This window comes from Nematostella vectensis, chromosome 1 (assembly GCF_932526225.1).
Source record: "Nematostella vectensis chromosome 1, jaNemVect1.1, whole genome shotgun sequence".
Classification (NCBI taxonomy): Eukaryota; Metazoa; Cnidaria; class Anthozoa; order Actiniaria; family Edwardsiidae; genus Nematostella; species Nematostella vectensis.
Window position 1 is genome coordinate 6,557,450 of NC_064034.1, and position 19,118 is coordinate 6,576,567.

Consider the following 19,118-nt stretch of genomic DNA (forward strand, 5'->3'; position numbering starts at 1 on the left):
AGGTATCTTTTCCTCGCGAACTCCAGCCCAGCGAAATACAGAGAAAAGAGGCCTCTGCTAGCAGGGAAACGCGGGAGAATCAGTCTATAATATATAGCTTTAGGCATTGCCTAAAAGCGGAGTTCCAAACGACCAAATCCAGGGGGTCTGGTACCGAGGAATTTTAGTTTCTTTTCAGAAGCTTTCTCCATTGACTAAAGATGGTCACAGTCACTGTTTTTCTCTTCTGAATCAGTCTACGGAACAGATGCTCATTTGCATAAGCCACTGTCCGGCGTCCTCGATTCCATGCGACGCCATTTATTGCCATTTGTCATGACAACAGCCCACGCTTTGACGAAGGCGATGTTTTGCGAAGTTTTATTACATTTATAACATTAGATAGTATGCTCGCCTGTTATACTTTTTAAACAAAAAATATCATGACAATAAAGTATAAGGGTCAACTTATTTCATGTTAGCAAATCAACTTCCTAAGAAGTCTTTAAAGAATCAGACTTTGGCGATATTTTGAAGAGAATGAATCACATGAGAAAAGTTCTAACTCACTAAATTTCACATTTTTGGTACATCCAGTCATAAGCAAAGTTAAAAGCCGAGACTCACAGCATAGCTAAAACTGTTATTTTACTTAATCTGAGTGAACTCTAAGCACATATTTCCACCTGGTTTTATAATTATTAAACGATTACGAGCTTGCATGGTTTTACCGTCTCCAAGCCCCAAAGCACGCATGTAATTATATTCCAAATATCTCGAAAAGGCGTGGAAATCGCTGGAAAGTTTGTATTGGACGTTTGATAAGAATTTCTTCAGGAATATGTCTGGGAGGTCTGATTTTCGTAGCACCCTTTATTAAGAGCAAAAAGTCCTTTAATAGCATAGACATGCAACAAGAGCCAATAGTTATGTTTGCTTCTAAAAACATTTTTGGTACACCTTGTCATAGACTCGTTTTATGAAAATCATGTACAATATATGAATTTCCAACTAATAAACTATCGGTGTGTGAAAGGTGGGCTCCAGATCCTAACGCGTTAAAAAATAAGAGGATAAATTCAAAAGTGTGTCATTCACTCAGTCTCGACTAAATCTTTGTTCTAGCCGTAGAAGCGTGCGTAAATAGCAAAAGAATGAAATGAACAAGTGACCGTGCATTCCAGCATGGCAACTGCGTTAAAAATAAACTTCCTTCTTTTTTCTCCAAAATTTTGCTTATTTGAACTAAATAAAATTTTGTTATTATGCGTGAACATTACTCTTTAGGATGAGGCACAATTTAGAAAATGAAAACGAATAAAACGCTCAAAATATAATTTTATTCATGTCCTAGAGATTTTATGCTAATAAGTCGAGCATGATTTTTATTGTAAATTTCCTCTTCGCATTATCATGGGGGCAAGACACCGAGAGAGAGGGTAGAAAATCAGCGAAAGATACCTCTTAAGCCTCTTTGAAGCTAGAAACATAATATTTGGTACTCCGCCTGAAGAAGGAGAAAGCCCATTTATATGATTAGGCTGTTTCATTTATGAAAGTTGTTTTACCAGCTTTTAAGCAAAGCGATTCAATCGAATCAAAATGTAAACATATGACCAATGATTGATATTAACAAAAAAATACTTGCAAAATAGGTTCTCTATGACAAGAGTCATCAAACTGTCATGTGACCCATAGTCCCTAATTTTTCAGGTAAAAACTGTTTAAATCGAGAGAGTCCTAGTGTGTTAGCGCGTCGGCCTCTCACCGCTGTGGCCCAGGTTCGAATCCTGGCTCAAACTGGAGATTTTTCCGCGTTCCTGCCTTGAATCGAATTTGTCACAAGTGAGTTGAAGTTATTATCCCGTGTTTCCAGTCTTCTCGGATAAGGACACTAAACCGGAGGTCCCGTCTCTTCGAGCTGCACTACACTAACCTGAACCGAAGGGACGTAAAAGAACCACCTGGGACGCAATAAACCCTCTGGCAGTGACCACCCCCAGTGACAGTGCTTACTAACCGAGGGCCATATGTTAGAAAACTGTATATTCCGTTAAATATGTTACCCTCGATAAACAAAGATTACAAAGATTACAAAAACTAATTTAAACCACGCAGTGCATGTTGCAGTGCTCCAAAAACGTTAGTGAAAAAAAATGTTAGAAGACCCATTTTCAGCTATGGTTGCAAATCAGACAGCCTTTGTTGCATCAACCGTATGCTAGCTCAAAGGTAAACCCCCGTGAGCCAACTAAGAGGTCATCAATGACAATTAATTTTATAATTTTAAATAGAAGCTTTATACGAACAGAAAGGCGTAATGTGCCATTAAAATTGTTGTGTGTTGTTGTGAACAATAATGCGATACATTTTAGTGAAGGAAAGAACCAAATACGTCCGATCTTCAAGATTTCTAAGAAATGGTCATGTTAATGTGAATGATTTACAAAGTTTGGCGATCAGCTTAGAAACCTTGAGTAAAACAGCCTTCTAACTCAAACCCCCAAATGCACTGTTCGGTCGCATTTCTCCTCAGGAGCTCTCTTCCACCATATCTATATTTTTAGTGCGTTTCCTGAAAAAAAATTTAAAAGAATTCGGCTAGAAAAGTTGCTCACGTTAAATTTTGAAATATTTCAAAGTTTGTGCTCAAGTACAGGCTAGTTGGGTTTATTATCATTGAGCTAGGTAGAAAGCTTGATAAGTTATCTCATCCCTGTGAAACGATGACTTAAAATGGCGTCGCATGGAATCGAGGACGCCCGACAGTGGCTTATGCAAATGAGCATCTGTTCCGTAGACTGAATACATTTCACGAAGTTTGCGAAGCACCTGCGGTATGGCAGCTAAAAATGACATGAATATCGTGCAGGTTTTTCAAATAAGGAATATACTAGAAGTTCTCGTGGAGAAGTGAAGTGCTCGAGGTGAAGTGCTTAAGTATATTTAAAAAAAGACTGCTTTTTGGTGGTTGAGTGGGAGGGGCACAACCCGTGTGCCCATCCCGAGCTGCATGCCTGTAACATACCCAGTAAGCTATTTGGATCTAAGTGGTGGCAATGATAATAGCTACTGAAAAGATTACTGCTCATGTATTAACATATAGTTAAATATACAGAATTTATGATCTCCTGGTTATCCCTAACAATAGCTTCTGCATGTAAGTACACTGCAGTATTCACTGGGGCCCACTGATTTCTAAAGAATCTCTGTGTCTCCTCCGTGGCTGTGTTTGCCTTGGTTTAAAATAATGAAGCACCCCATTTTTTTTTATTTCTTGGGCAATGATTTGCAATCATAGTAGTTCTGGACTGGACATTGCTGTGGAAAAATAGACTCAAAATATAAAATACTGCAAGCCCAGTATCGAGAAAAATGAAGCAATTTAATGTCTGATTTAGAAGGCCGAGAAGCGGGGCAGAGAAATGAGATTTTTCGGATTGATTTTACATTTCCCTTTATACAAAAATCTCATCAAATAACGCAGAGATTTACTGAATGCTTATTATTTACCCATCATCTTAGGAATTTGGTTGGTTTGTCTTCCCTTCATAAAGTTATTTCGCTCAGTTGCATTTATAAACAAAGCCTTACAGTCAAACGCCAGGCAATGGGATTTGGGCTGTTTTAATATCTTTCGCTTTTCCCTTAGGTGAGGGGCTAGTTTGATTATCCGAGTTCTTTTATTATCAAATGACAAACATCGAATCATAAGTCGTCATACTTACCAAATAATTCTTTGATATCGCCATCTTTTTCGCGGTAAAAACCGAAGAAGGAGCTTTCAACATTATCGGAAACACAAGGTAAGTGCGAAAAATCCTGGTGAATCGCGGACTGCCAAAGGTAGCCCAAATCTTGGTTTCCACAGAGTCCGTCCAAATCGAAGCTGGAAAGGCAACGCATAGACTACTAATTGACGATTAGGGGAGGGAAGGTGAGATTTTTTTCCCAAGATGACGACGGTTTGTTCCACAGGAAACCCAAATCGACACGATGACCGAATTATTACTATTTCTGTTTTTGACGACGTCGACGATTTCACATATTACACGACCAACTTGTTAGTATAGTTGTCATACGATGTTTCGGCGTCAGGGTAGTTTTAATTTATTGACGTCATCGATGACGTCACGTGACCATCTCATTGCACTCCATGTACATACATCACATCTACCGAGTTTTGTTGACACACGATGTTACTTTAATGAAAAATAAATATTTTGATGACATCAGTTTTTTCTTCTAGTGACGTCATTAATAACGTAACAATCACGTGACTATATTGGTGCACCCCCTTGACACAAACATGACACCTGCCAAGTTTGGTTGTGAAACAATGTTTCTTTCAAGAGATTTGAATGATTTTGCTTTTTATCACGTTTTTGCTTTGTGAGGTCATCGATGACGTCGCACAACACGTGACCATATTGTTGCATCCACCTTGACACCTACATGACACCTAACAAGTTTGGCTGTTATACAATGTTTCTTTCACGAGATATGAATGTTTTTTATTTCGATGACGTCAGCATTTTTGCTTCTTATGAGGACATTGATGACGTCACAATCACGTGACCATATTTGAGGCCCCCCCCCTTGACACCAACATGACACCTACCTAGTTTAGTTGTGAAACAATGTTTCTTTCAAGAGATATGAATGTTTTTGCTTCTAATCACGTTTTTGCTTTAAGTGACGTCATCAGTGACGTCACATAACACGTGACCATATTGTTGCATCCCCCTTGACACCTGCATGACACCTACCGAGTTTGGTTGCCATATAGTGTTTCCTTCGTGAGATATAAATATTTTTTTATTTTGATAACGTCAGCATATTTTTGCTTCTAGCGACGTCATTGATGACGTCACCAATCACGTGACCACAGTTTTGCACTTATTCCCTTGACACAAACATGACACCTGCCAAGTTTGGTTGTCATACGATGTTTTTAAGAAACGGATGGACGGACGGACGGACATCGCGTCACGAAAACTCGAGTCGATGGGTTACCAATATTTGCTACCATATTTGTTTTATATAACACTTTTTCTTTATGAGGCTCCGCTCACGCGGCGCTTCGCTTTCTGAAAGCTCCGCTAATATGCTACCCTGGGTTCCAGAGGCTAAATATACGGTTTTCCCAGCATGCTAGGGGGCGGGGGTTCAAATTCTCGCTTCGCTCGAAAAACTTTCGGAGCCTCTGGTTTCCAGGGTAATAATATACATTTGCACTACTTATACTAAATTCAACATTGTGGACCGACGAACATTTCGAGGTCTGCTATTTCGTCTCTTCCCCCTTCTTCCCCCCCCCCCCCCCCCCCCCCCCCCCACCGTCTCTTCCCTTCTATTTAGTCTCTTCCCCGCCGAGCTGTACAAACAACAACAACAACAACAATAAAAACAACATCAACACCCCTCTAAATTTTGCAGCTTTTTTGGCAATAAAATTTATGAGAGATTTTTTAAGTCAACCTTTTTAAGTGTGCTTCAGTCATTGCCTAGATCTATATAACCATTTTGTTGTTGAAAAGCATAAGACATCATTCATTCCCTTCCTGTACCATAACACCATATTGTCTAAGATGCAATACATTTCTTCTAAAGATAAACTCCGAGGGGGGACGTAAGGAGCCCGTGGGACGTTAGCTAGCTTAGCTATAAATAAAGTAACAGCTTTAAAGTGCTCTTTGCGATTTATCTGGAGAAGAATCCATAGTTAGTCCTCTTCTTCTAGCTCGACTGGTGCCATTACAATATCATCATCATCTGAGGTATCCCCGTTCTCGTCATTACCGGAAATAGCGGCAGCAGCCACGACTGGATATTGTTTGAACACGGCTCTTTCTGACTTGCACTCTTGGAATCCCTGTGTAGAGGATTGTTTGAAACCACGTGGCCTCAGCACCTTGACCCGTTTGCCAATGAACTTCCCCTTGGGGATCTCCAGAGTTCTTGAGGCCTTATTGTAGTTTACCCTGGCGAGTGTGAATAGTAGAGGGGCACGGGACTTCCTTGTGAGGGGGCAACCATAGCTTTGGGTGTGGCGGTACCCAGCACTCGCACTCGCTTGAGCGTGAGTCATCGACGCGTTATAGGGAAGTGAAATGCTGGCTTGCGCTCCTACTTGCAACTGCGACTCTCTTGCGCCTACCAGCTTAAATTTGTTACTGTAGACTATCCCAGTGGCTATGTAAAGCCTGTGACCGGCATAGGCATCCATGATACTACTCTTTAAGGTTGTACAGCTTAAAATCTCACGAATATCCGCGTCTAGGAAGTACTCTTCGTCCAGCTGCCCTAGTTTTAGGTCGCCGTCCACATTCGTCATCTTCAAATCCATTCCCATGCTGTCAAGCATCTCAACACCAACATCATGAGAGTCGAAAACAGAACTGATTTCTTCCTTCTCGAGACTTCGTTTGCTTCTCCTGACCCTTGACTTGAACATGGCGATGAAGTCTTCAGGATTGTCAGCAAAGCGCCCAACACTTGAGAGCACGGTCATCCTCTGTTTGCTAAATGGAATGAATCCCCTTTTTGGTTGAATAAGAAGTGCCAAGCATTCCAGGCTAGTGCAACGGCCGTGCAGGACTGGGTAATAGTCTTCTCCGAAGTTTTCACGAGCGAAATGCATTATGGATTTCCGCAGGTCTGCCATCTCTTAGAATAATAAACCCAATAGTCTGCAAATTGAAAGAAAATAGAATGAGTTGATCAAAAAGGGAATCACTAACCAATATAGATCTTTAAAGATTAGCAAATTGACTTATAACCAGATGACGATAGTTTGATTTGCGAGCGCGAAAATCTTTTTGCCCTTTTTTGTCCTTTGTGATTTGCTCTAAATCTTTCTTTTTCTTCGACCTTTATTAAATGGATCCTTGGTTTTTATCAGATGATGTTAAGTTAACAACACTTTAAAATCAAATGTAGATGTTTTGTACAAGTTTATATGAGGCAATACTATTTTTACTTACTAGAAATCTAATAATCTGCGCGATTGATTTGCAGGAGCTGAATTCTGTAGTGATCACAACACAAAATAAGACTTTTCGTTTGCTACAAGTTGGAGTATTGATAATAAGTGTTACTGCGAAGATCGCTTCTGGAATAAGTCTTCTACATGGAATTAAAGATGAGCTGTTTAACTAAAACAATTGTGGCCTGCCACCTTAAATCATTCAAGGAGGCGAGCACTTACCTCACAGCCTTACAAATGCGATAATCTGAGGACTAGTATACCAAACTTGCTGTTACTTTTGCCGGAGAAAGAGAAAACTCTGTATTTCCAACTCGTTAAGAGTACCGTTAATGAGTTCGAAACCCTTTATCTCATTCGACGCGGTACTTGGCTAGAAATGCCCCTTCACGATATGTCAGTATGAAGGAATAGCTTAATGACGTACGGGGTGAAACCCCGCATGTAGATTAGAATAATGACAAAAGATTCTTAAAATAGCAAAACAAGTGATAAAAACTCATTATTTATTTCATAAAGCTTTTCTTTTTGCAATTTTTATCACATTTTATATTAAATAATGGTAGAAACTGTGGAACCCACGCGTGACAAACGACTTTTGAATAAAGCAGACAAATACGTCGTAGATTAGCATTTTTTAAAACATCAAATACATCTTAGATTAGAATTTTAAACATCACCAAATATATTAGAAATAAATAGAATAGAACAAAAGAATGATATAAGAATAAATAATTAGGGGATTTTTGTATCATAATTAAAAAATGCAATCTCATTTAATTCCACGCGCCTTGGTTTCGAAACCGAATCATCAAGCTTTTACGTCCGCTAAACCGGCGAAGCGTGTCTCATATTTCCAAGTTCATGAACCAATTTTGCATACAGTATGACTCAAACCTCGAATGCTTTATACTTTAATTAAGAATTCCATTTTTCAGTTCGGTTTTCCTAGAACAGCTTGTTTATTATTGTTTGTATTAACTATACACCCGTTTAATTGAGTTGTATAACCATTTTGCAGTAAATATTAGCCGTGAATTCTAAAAGAATAAACCTTGTGTTATTGAGAAGTGGTTTTGCGGATTATATCAGTCACGGAGCCGGGGAGTTCGGATACGGCAACAACTGGTACCCAGTAAAAGATCCCTGAAAATCTGCCTCTGCTTACATACATAAGCACTGGTAATGCTACGTTAGAATTAAAGATTTCCTAGGGTACTAGGGCTCTTTTTTGCCTTTTTATTTACTGTAAAACATGAAAGCGGTTCTCAAAAAGGGAAACATGCGAAATTTTGAGCAAAAATACAAAATGACGTTTTCGAAGTTTTGCTGAAGCCAAAAAGTTAACCGAAAAGTCTCGGGTGACTGCGACGTCCCGAAAAATTTTCTTCGGGAAAGATAAAAATCTATAAATCTATAAACTGATAATCATCCTTCACTTGAATCTGTGTGGTAAAATACTATGTTTGACGATATTTCAACACATTGATACCATTCAGATACCTTAAATTTTATCGGAATTAGCCAGCTTTTCAAATTTAAGGAATAAAACGATAATTCTCGGGTGTTTATTCAAACGAGCCCCAGACCCGTACTCCGGGATTTATTGGGATAAGATCTTTGTGGGGGGAGGGGGGGGGAAGGGCATAACATTACAGCGGGGGTTTAAGCACAGCCTTACCATCCTCCCGTTGTTATCATCAGAATTATGTTATCATCTGAATTAATTTCCCGTAAATAATTACAAAATAAAGGTCGAATGAAATCTAAAAAAGTTGTCTTTGATGTCAATAAATGGTACCTTTGAAATCCATAAGATTTCGATTTTTTTTGCGATTTATTGACATAAAAGACAACTTTATGAGATTTCATTCGACCTTTTTTTGTAATAGATCATTTAAGGAAAATAATTCTGATCATTCGACCTTTATTTTGTAATAGATCATTTACGGGAAATAATTCTGATCATTCGACCTTTATTTTGTAATAGATCATTTACGGGAAATAATTCTGATGATAACAACGGTAGGATGGTGAGCCTGTGATATAGAGTCCCAGGAAGTACATTATGCCATGGATATAGGGTCTCTCTAAGTCCCCAAGAAAACATGGCTAGCAAACGTCGGCATGTAGTAAAAACAGGTATTTTTTTGCCATTAAAAGAACTTAAGTTAAGTTGAAATACAGAATGTTTAAGGTGTCGGAAAGATAAAGTTTCACCTATTCACGTCTCCAATGCCACAACAACATGCACCACTAACAACAAAAGTGCACGGTAGGTAGATGCCTACCTTTTACTCTTCGATAATATATCATTTTTCTAATTTGAAAATATTTATCTTTTAAAAGATGCGTTGAACAAATATTCTGGAGGTCCGCATAATGAAAAACGGCGAATAAATCAACAGTTTTAAATTGTATCTTCATGACTCAAACGTGTTTTGCCCCGAAGAAGGGTATAATGTTCAAAACACCTCGAAACGAGAGAGGGACGTGTCTATATAAATGCTGTAAATTTGTAGAAGCTACCCACTTTCAGGATGACTGATGACAGAAAAAAATGTTTCTCAGTAATAAAACAACGATTTTTTTTATTGGAAACATTATGAATTTGTTTACAATCCTTAATATAATATTGTTTGCTGGGGAGGTACATGATGACATTCCGCGCAGACTTCTAGGTTTCCATGTGTCAAAACAGGCCACCATACTCCCTTTGAGCGGCCTTTTTGTATTTTTCTCCAGACCTTTTTTCCATTATATAAGCTCTATGCTAACCTTGGAATTTCGCATGCTCATATTGTACCTCGATTTCTAAAGCCAAAGCTACACTAATACGAATACTGTTTATTGATAAAAACAGATAATATGTAGACCATAGTGAAGCTGGCAGGCAACTCAGCAGGCAACTCGGTGAAGTTAGCAGGCAACTCAAATGTGATAATTTGTGTAATATCTCGGCAGGTATATGGCCGATTGTCACGAAATTTTGACACGATTGTACAAAAAGTACAACAAACATATTCATGCATGTATGATATCAAATATTATTAATCACGTGACTGTGTGACGTTGAACGTTCCAGCAGGCAAGTCGTTACATCACAATTGTCGCGATATCTACGTCCCCTTTTTACCGATAGTCATCAAACTTTAACCTAAGTGTACAAATGTAATAACGAAGACAACACCGTATTAGTTATTCTCATGACGTCATCAATCACGTGACCGTGGGAAAAAACATTTTCTCGAGTTCCTATTGAGAAAACATTACGAAACTTTCGAAATATGACAAATAGCACATGGGATTTTACAATCATGAACTTTTAAAATATGACGCCATCAATCACGTGACCGTGGGAAAAAAATCGATATCTAGAGTTCTGACTGAAATAACAGTGAAATCGAAGTGAAGCTGAAACAACAACGAATACAATATTCCCAGTGTATAACGAGTTACCTGCTGTACTGTCGAGTTTCCTGTTATATGTTTTTGTTCGAGTAAATTACGTACAAATGCCAAAAAGTGAACATTTAAATCTGGTATTCGTACCGAGGCGGCTGTGTGGGGTTATAAAATGTATGGTGATAGACGTTAGTGCGTGGGTTAAAGTGTGCAATTATGGCTATTATATATGGTGTATTGCATTGGGGATGTTAGTTAAGAGTTGTGGCTATAAATGAAATGTAGAAAACGGGCTTGGAGTTAGGGCAGAACAGTGTATTTGACCTTTGAACGAGGGTGATAATTACCTGTTGATAACTTCCTGTGAGTGTAATGTGAGCTTGTGAAAAATCAAGTCAATAACAAGACCGGTGAGGAATAATATCTGAAAGCGTGCAGGGGACAAATCAATGATGGCAAATAGAAGATAGATAGTGGTTATATAAGTATTGGACAGTTGGCTCCTTGAGTATGGGTTTTTATATTGTGTCGTGTAGAGAGAGAGTTTGTTAGGATTCGCGCTCTAGGTTAGTGACTGATAATCGATGAGCTTAAGCGATGGCCCATATCGAGCGAAAATAATACGCGTAGATACGGCAGAGAAACGGTAGGAATTACAGTGCAGGTTAAGATGTGTAAATCACGTGCAAGTGCCAAAAGTGAACATTTAACAACGACGAATACGATATTTCCAGTATATGTTTCTATTCGAGTTAATCACTTACAAATGCCAAAAAAGTGAAGCTTTAATAACGACGAATACGATATTCCCAGTGTATCACGAGTTACCTGCTGTACTGTCAAGTTGCCTGCTATATGTTTGTATAAAAGTAAATCACGAAAACATTCCAAAAAAGTGAGGCTTTAATAACGACATACATAATTTGTCGTACTTCGATTTCACTGTTATTTCAGTCAGAACTCTAGATATCGATTTTTTTCCCACGGTCACGTGATTGATGGCGTCATATTTTAAAAGTTCATGATTGTAAAATCCCATGTGCTATTTGTCATATTTCGAAAGTTTCGTAATGTTTTCTCAATAGGAACTCGAGAAAATGTTTTTTCCCACGGTCACGTGATTGATGACGTCATGAGAATAACTAATACGGTGTTGTCTTCGTTATTACATTTGTACACTTAGGTTAAAGTTTGATGACTATCGGTAAAAAGGGGATGTAGATATCGCGACAATTGTGAAGTAACGACTTGCCTGCTGGAACGTTCAACGTCACACAGTCACGTGATTAATAATATTTGATATCATACATGCATGAATATGTTTGTAGTACTTTTTGTACAATCGTGTCAAAATTTCGTGACAATCGGCCAAATACCTGCCGAGATATTACACAAATCAACACATTTGAGTTGCCTGCTAACTTCACCGAGTTGCCTGCTGAGTTGCCTGCCAGCTTCACTATGGTAATATGTAGAGAGAAATCCGTGTTCATTTCCCTGCTAGCAGAGGCCTCTTTTTCAGCCCAGCCCAAAGGAAGAAGGCCTCTGCTAGCAGAACGTGCTCAAATTCCTTTTATAGAAAGACCAATTGCTAAATTGGTGAGTATAATTTCAGTGTAAAGCCTTCTAATCTGAGCTTTCAATTAGATAAAAATACAATCATCCCATTTAGTAGTTAATTGTTGATTCAATTGCCAATCAGATTTTCCTAGATTTTTTCCCTGTCACCGTACAACTAAATGAAAGTCTCTCTAACTTTTTAATGAAGAGAGAGATGGAAAAAGTCTGTCCAATGAACATTACTTTCTTTTTAAGTAAAAGATACTAAAGGGTTGAAGTGTATAAAAATACACCTTAGAAAAAAAAGACATTACCATAGTTACGATCTCTTTTGTTAATTATCACGTCTTTCCTAGATAAAACACGATAATGAATTATGAATAAACAAATGCACTTTTGACATGCCAGCGTGCATTTACCGTTGGGTTGCCTAGTTCTTACACGGAGCATTACTTATAGAAAACCTCGACACACTGACGCATTAGGTTATTACCATCAACACTTCGTCAATTATGGGAATGACATGAGCCTGATGAGTGTGGGCAAGGCAGAGTTTGTGTGATTAGCCCAGCACTAGGGTTCCCCGATCCCAACGTTTAGCTACTTGATGAAGTCAGGACTGAGAGACCCAAATAATACCCCTTTAAGCACAAATAGCTTTAAGATATACCCTGGTTAGGATGGAGGTGAAAAACCCTATCCGAGTGCACATCGACGAATAGTGAATATAATAAGTGTGTACCCCCTCCCCCCACGGGCAACTGGTATCCCCGGAAAAGATCAATCTGCCTCTGATTACATACATAAGCACTGGTAATGCTACGTTAGAATTAAAGATTTCCTAGGGTACTAGGACTTTCTTGCCATTTTTTTACTGTATTGACGACCAGAATTTGGCCTTGGATATCCCCTTCATAGCAATTAAAGGCAAGTCGCATCCCTTTCATGTAGACGGGGGCTTTTTGTAATTCTTTTTTGTTGACACGCTTTTTTAAAAGCAATAAAAATTGCTGTTATAGCATCATTATTTAAAAAAGGAATTAGATTGGAAAGAAATTAAATTAAATTGGATAAAAAATTTATATTAGCGGCATGCTCACCTGGTATTTGTCATCCTTCTTGTTCTTCTGTGGTACCTCGATTTCTTATGGTTAATATTCCATACGGTTACGCTCAATAAGGCTATTTTCGAAGTTTTGCTGAAGCCAAAAATTTAACCGAAAAGTCTCGGGTGACTGCGACGTCCCGAAAAATTGTCTTTGGGAAAGATCAAAATCAATAAATCTATAAACTGATAAAGAGAATAATCATTCACTTCAATCTGTGTGGTAAAATACGATTTTTGACGATATTTCAACACATTCAGATACCATAGATTTTATCGGAATTAGCCAGCTTTTCAAATTTAAGGAATAAAACGAGAATTCTCGGGTGTTTATTCAAACGAGCCCCAGGCCCGTGCTCCCCGGGATTTATTGGGATAAGATCTTTGTGGGGGGAGGGGGGGGAAGGGCATAACATTACAGCGGGGGTTTAAGCACAGCCTTACCATCCTCCCGTTGTTATCATCAGAATTATGTTATCATCTGAATTAATTTCCCGTAAATAATTACAAAATAAAGGTCGAATGAAATCTCAAAAAGTTGTCTTTGATGTCAATAAATGGTACCCTTGAAATCCATAAGATTTCGATTTATTTTTGCGATTTATTGACATCATAGACAACTTTATGAGATTCATCCGACCTTTATTTTGTAATAGATCATTCACGGGAAATAATTCTGATCATTCGACCTTTATTTTGTAATAGATCATTTAAGGTAAATAATTCTGATGATAACAACGGGAGAATGGTGAGCCTGTGATATAGGGTCCCAGGAAGTACATTACGCCATGGATATAGTGTCTCTCTAAGTCCCCAAGAAAACATGCCTAGCAAAGGTCGGCATGTGGGAAAAACAATTATTTTTTGCCATTAAAAGAACTTAGATAGTTACTAAAAGTTTAAAAGAAATATCATTTTTCTGAATTGAAAAAAAAAGATGCGTTGAACAAATATTCTGGAGGTCTTCATAATGAAAAACGGCGATTAAATCAACAGGTTTAAATGGTATCTTTATGACTCAAACGTGTTTTGCTCCGACGAAGGGTAAATTCCCAAAACATCTCGAAACGAGAGAGGGACGTGTCTATATAAGTGATGTGAATTTGAAGAGGATACGCACTTTTATTAAAAACATTATGAATTTGTTTACAATCTTTAATATAATATTGTTTGCTGGGGAGGTAAATGATGACATTCCGCGCAGACTTCTAGGTTTCCGTGTCAAAACAGGCCATACTCGCTTTGAGCGGCCTTTTTGTATTTTTCTCCAGAACTTTTTTCAATTAATATAAAAGCTGTATGCTACCTGGAATTTCGCATACTCATATTGTACCTCGATTTCTTAAGCGAAGGCTACACTAATACGAATACTGTTTATTGATAAAAACAGATAATATGTCGAGAGAAATCCGTGTTCATTTCCCTACTAGCAGAGGCCTCTTCTCAGCCCAGCGAAATACAAAGAAAAAAATGCCTCTGCTAGCAGGGAACGTGCTCAAATTCCTTAGAAAGACCAATTGCTAAATTGGTGAGTATAATTTCAGTGTAAAGACTTCTAATCTGAGCTTTCAATTACATAAAAATAAAATCATCCCATTTAGTAGTTAGTTGTTAATTTAATTGCTAATCAGAGGCGGCGTTCCTAGATTTTTTCCCTGTCACCGTAACAACTAAATGAAAGCCTCTCTAACTTTTTAATGAAGAGAGAAATGAAAAAAGTCTGTCCAATGAACATTACTTTGTTTCTAACCAAAAGATACTAAAGGGTTGAAGTGTATAAAAATACACCTTAGAAAAAAAAAAGAATTACCATAGTAACGATCCCTTTTGTTAATTATCACGTCTTTCCTAGATAAAACACGATAATGAATCCCCGAATGTATAAACAAATACATTTTTGACATGCCAGCGTGCATTTGCCGTTGGGTTGCCTAGTTCTTACACGGAGCATTACTTATAGAAAACCTCGACACACTGACGCATTAGGTTATTACCATCAACACTACGTCAATTATGGGAATGACATGAGCCTGATGAGTGTGGGCAAGGCAGAGTTTGTGTGATTAGCCCGGCACTAGGGTTCCCCGATCCCAACGTTTAGCTACTTGATGAAGTCAGGACTGAGAGACCCAAATAATACCCCTTTAAGCACAAATAGCTTTAAAATATACCCTGGTTAGGATGGAGGTGAAAAACCCTATCCGAGTGCACATCGACGAATAGTGAATATAATAAGTGTGTACCCCCTACTCCACGGGCAACTGGTATCCCCGAAAAAGATCCCTGAAAATCTGCCTCTGATTACATACATAAGCACTGGTAATGCTACGTTAGAATTAAAGATTTCCTAGGGTACTAGGACTTTTTTGCCATTTTTTTTACTGTATTGACGACCAGAATTTGGCCTTGGATATCCCCTTCATAGCAATTAAAGGCAAGTCGCATCCCTTTCATGTAGACGGGGGCTTTTTGTAATTCTTTTTTGTTGACACGCTTTTTTAAAAGCAATAAAAATTGCTGTTATAGCATCATTATTTAAAAAAAGGAATTAGATTGGAAAGAAATTAAATTAAATTGGATAAAAAATTTATAATAGCGGCATGCTCACCTGGTATTTGTAATCCTTCTTGTTCTTCTGTGGTACCTCGATTTCTATGAGCATCCGCAAATACGTAGGCTAATCACACGGAAGCTGTTTGTTAAAATCTACGAGTATCGACAGAAAGTCGTGTTTATATTCTTATTAGAAAGTAAATGATAAATGACCCATCCACTTGACCATGTCTGACTGGTTTATGTGCGCTATCCCACGGCGAAATAAAGGAAACTTATATTTCATCAGGCGCCCGTTTCTTGAACACATCTCGAAAATTCTCGGGCCCGAAAACTTCATTTTGTATTTTTATTCAAAATTTCACATGTTTTCCTTTTTGAGAACCGCTTTCATGTTTTGAAACAGTTAAAACTTTTTCTTATGGTTAATATTCCATACGATTACGCTCAATAAGGCTATTTTCGAAGTTTTGCTGAAGCCAAAAATTTAACCGAAAAGTCTCGGGTGACTGCGACGTCCCGAAAAATTGTCTTTGGGGAAGATCAAAATCTATAAATCTATAAACTGATAAAAAGAATAATCATTCACTTCAATCTGTGTGGTAAAATACGATGTTTGACGATGTTTCAACACATTCAGATACCTTAAATTTTATCGGAATTAGCCAGCTTTTCAAATTTAAGGAATAAAACGATAATTCTCGGGTGTTTATTCAAACGAGCCCCAGACCCGTACTCCGGGATTTTTGGGATAAGATCTTTGTGGGGGGAGGGGGGGGAGGGCATAACATTACAGCGGGGGTTTAAGCACAGCCTTACCATCCTCCCGTTGTTATCATCAGAATTATGTTATCATCTGGATTAATTTCCCGTAAATAATTACAAAATAAAGGTCGAATGAAATCTCAAAAAGTTGTCTTTGATGTCAATAAATGGTACCCTTGAAATCCATAAGATTTCGATCTATTTTTGCGATTTATTGACATCATAGACAACTTTATGAGATTCATCCGACCTTTATTTTGTAATAGATCATTTACGGGAAATAATTCTGATCATTCGACCTTTATTTTGTAATAGATCATTTAAGGTAAATAATTCTGATGATAACAACGGGAGAATGGTGAGCCTGTGATATAGGGTCCCAGGAAGTACATTACGCCATGGATATAGGGTCTCTCTAAGCCTCCAAGAAAACATGCCTAGCAAACGTCGGCATGTGGGAAAAACAATTATTTTTTGCTATTAAAAGAACTGAGATAGTTACTAAAGGTTTAAAAGAAATATCATTTTTCTGAATTGAAAAAAAAAGATGCGTTGAACAAATATTCTGGAGGTCTTCATAATGAAAAAAGGCGATTAAATCAACAGGTTTAAATGGTATCTTTATGACTCAAACGTGTTTTGCTCCGACGAAGGGTAAATTCCCAAAACATCTCGAAACAAAGGGGGACGTGTCTATATAAGTGATGTGAATTTGAAGAGGATACGCACTTTTATTAAAAACATTATGAATTTGTTTACAATCTTTAATATAATATTGTTTGCTGGGGAGGTAAATGATGACATTCCGCGCAGACTTCTAGGTTTCCGTGTCAAAACAGGCCATACTCGCTTTGAGCGGCCTTTTTGTATTTTTCTCCAGAACTTTTTTCAATTAATATAAAAGCTGTATGCTACCTGGAATTTCGCATACTCATATTGTACCTCGATTTCTTAAGCGAAGGCTACACTAATACGAATACTGTTTATTGATAAAAACAGATAATATGTCGAGAGAAATCCGTGTTCATTTCCCTACTAGCAGAGGCCTCTTCTCAGCCCAGCGAAATACAAAGAAAAAAATGCCTCTGCTAGCAGGGAACGTGCTCAAATTCCTTAGAAAGACCAATTGCTAAATTGGTGAGTATAATTTCAGTGTAAAGACTTCTAATCTGAGCTTTCAATTACATAAAAATAAAATCATCCCATTTAGTAGTTAGTTGTTAATTTAATTGCTAATCAGAGGCGGCGTTCCTAGATTTTTTCCCTGTCACCGTAACAACTAAATGAAAGCCTCTCTAACTTTTTAATGAAGAGAGAAATGAAAAAAGTCTGTCCAATGAACATTACTTTGTTTCTAACCAAAAGATATTAAAGGGTTGAAGTGTATAAAAATACACCTTAGAAAAAAAAAAGAATTACCATAGTAACGATCCCTTTTGTTAATTATCACGTCTTTCCTAGATAAAACACGATAATGAATCCCCGAATGTATAAACAAATACATTTTTGACATGCCAGCGTGCATTTGCCGTTGGGTTGCCTAGTTCTTACACGGAGCATTACTTATAGAAAACCTCGACACACTGACGCATTAGGTTATTACCATCAACACTACGTCAATTATGGGAATGACATGAGCCTGATGAGTGTGGGCAAGGCAGAGTTTGTGTGATTAGCCCGGCACTAGGGTTCCCCGATCCCAACGTTTAGCTACTTGATGAAGTCAGGACTGAGAGACCCAAATAATACCCCTTTAAGCACAAATAGCTTTAAAATATACCCTGGTTAGGATGGAGGTGAAAAACCCTATCCGAGTGCACATCGACGAATAGTGAATATAATAAGTGTGTACCCCCTACTCCACGGGCAACTGGTATCCCCGAAAAAGATCCCTGAAAATCTGCCTCTGATTACATACATAAGCACTGGTACTGCTACGTTAGAATTAAAGATTTCCTAGGGTACTAGGACTTTTTTGCCATTTTTTTTTTACTGTATTGACGACCAGAATTTGGCCTTGGATATCCCCTTCATAGCAATTAAAGGCAAGTCGCATCCCTTTCATGTAGACGGGGGCTTTTTGTAATTCTTTTTTGTTGACACGCTTTTTTAAAAGCAATAAAAATTGCTGTTATAGCATCATTATTTAAAAAAAGGAATTAGATTGGAAAGAAATTAAATTAAATTGGATAAAAAATTTATAATAGCGGCATGCTCACCTGGTATTTGTAATCCTTCTTGTTCTTCTGTGGTACCTCGATTTCTATGAGCATCCGCAAATACGTAGGCTAATCACACGGAAGCTGTTTGTTAAAATCTACGAGTATCGACAGAAAGTCGTGTTTATATTCTTATTAGAAAGTAAATGATAAATGACCCATCCACTTGACCATGTCTGACTGGTTTATGTGCGCTATCCCACGGCGAAATAAAGGAAACTTATATTTCATCAGGCGCCCGTTTCTTGAACACATCTCGAAAATTCTCGGGCCCGAAAACTTCATTTTGTATTTTTATTCAAAATTTCACATGTTTTCCTTTTTGAGAACCGCTTTCATGTTTTGAAACAGTTAAAACTTTTTCTTATGGTTAATATTCCATACGATTACGCTCAATAAGGCTATTTTCGAAGTTTTGCTGAAGCCAAAAATTTAACCGAAAAGTCTCGGGTGACTGCGACGTCCCGAAAAATTGTCTTTGGGGAAGATCAAAATCTATAAATCTATAAACTGATAAAGAGAATCATCATTCACTTCAATCTGT

The 19,118-nt window shown here is 37.8% G+C and overlaps 1 protein-coding gene across 2 annotated transcripts; it reads right to left on the bottom strand.

Moving 5' to 3' along the window:
• Positions 1-5,406: 5,406 nt before the first annotated feature.
• On the bottom strand, positions 5,407-7,350 carry LOC116602986. 2 transcript variants are annotated; one of them, XM_048730065.1, is made up of 3 exons: positions 7,190-7,350; positions 6,966-7,009; positions 5,407-6,671 (listed from the first exon to the last, which is right to left on the bottom strand). In XM_048730065.1, exon 3 carries the CDS (start codon positions 6,644-6,646, stop codon positions 5,705-5,707), a length of 942 nt encoding a protein of 313 aa, XP_048586022.1. In that variant the 5' UTR covers positions 6,647-6,671; positions 6,966-7,009; positions 7,190-7,350; the 3' UTR covers positions 5,407-5,704. The 2 variants fall into 2 exon arrangements, with proteins under 2 accessions (XP_048586022.1, XP_032219746.1); XM_032363855.2 differs by lacking the exon at positions 6,966-7,009.
• Between the last annotated feature and the right edge of the window lie 11,768 nt (positions 7,351-19,118).

What these genes read in the sequence shown, in the direction of transcription:
- LOC116602986 (XM_032363855.2), bottom strand. Translation starts at nt 6,646, where the DNA reads ATGGCAGACCTGCGGAAATCCATAATGCATTTCGCTCGTGAAAACTTC.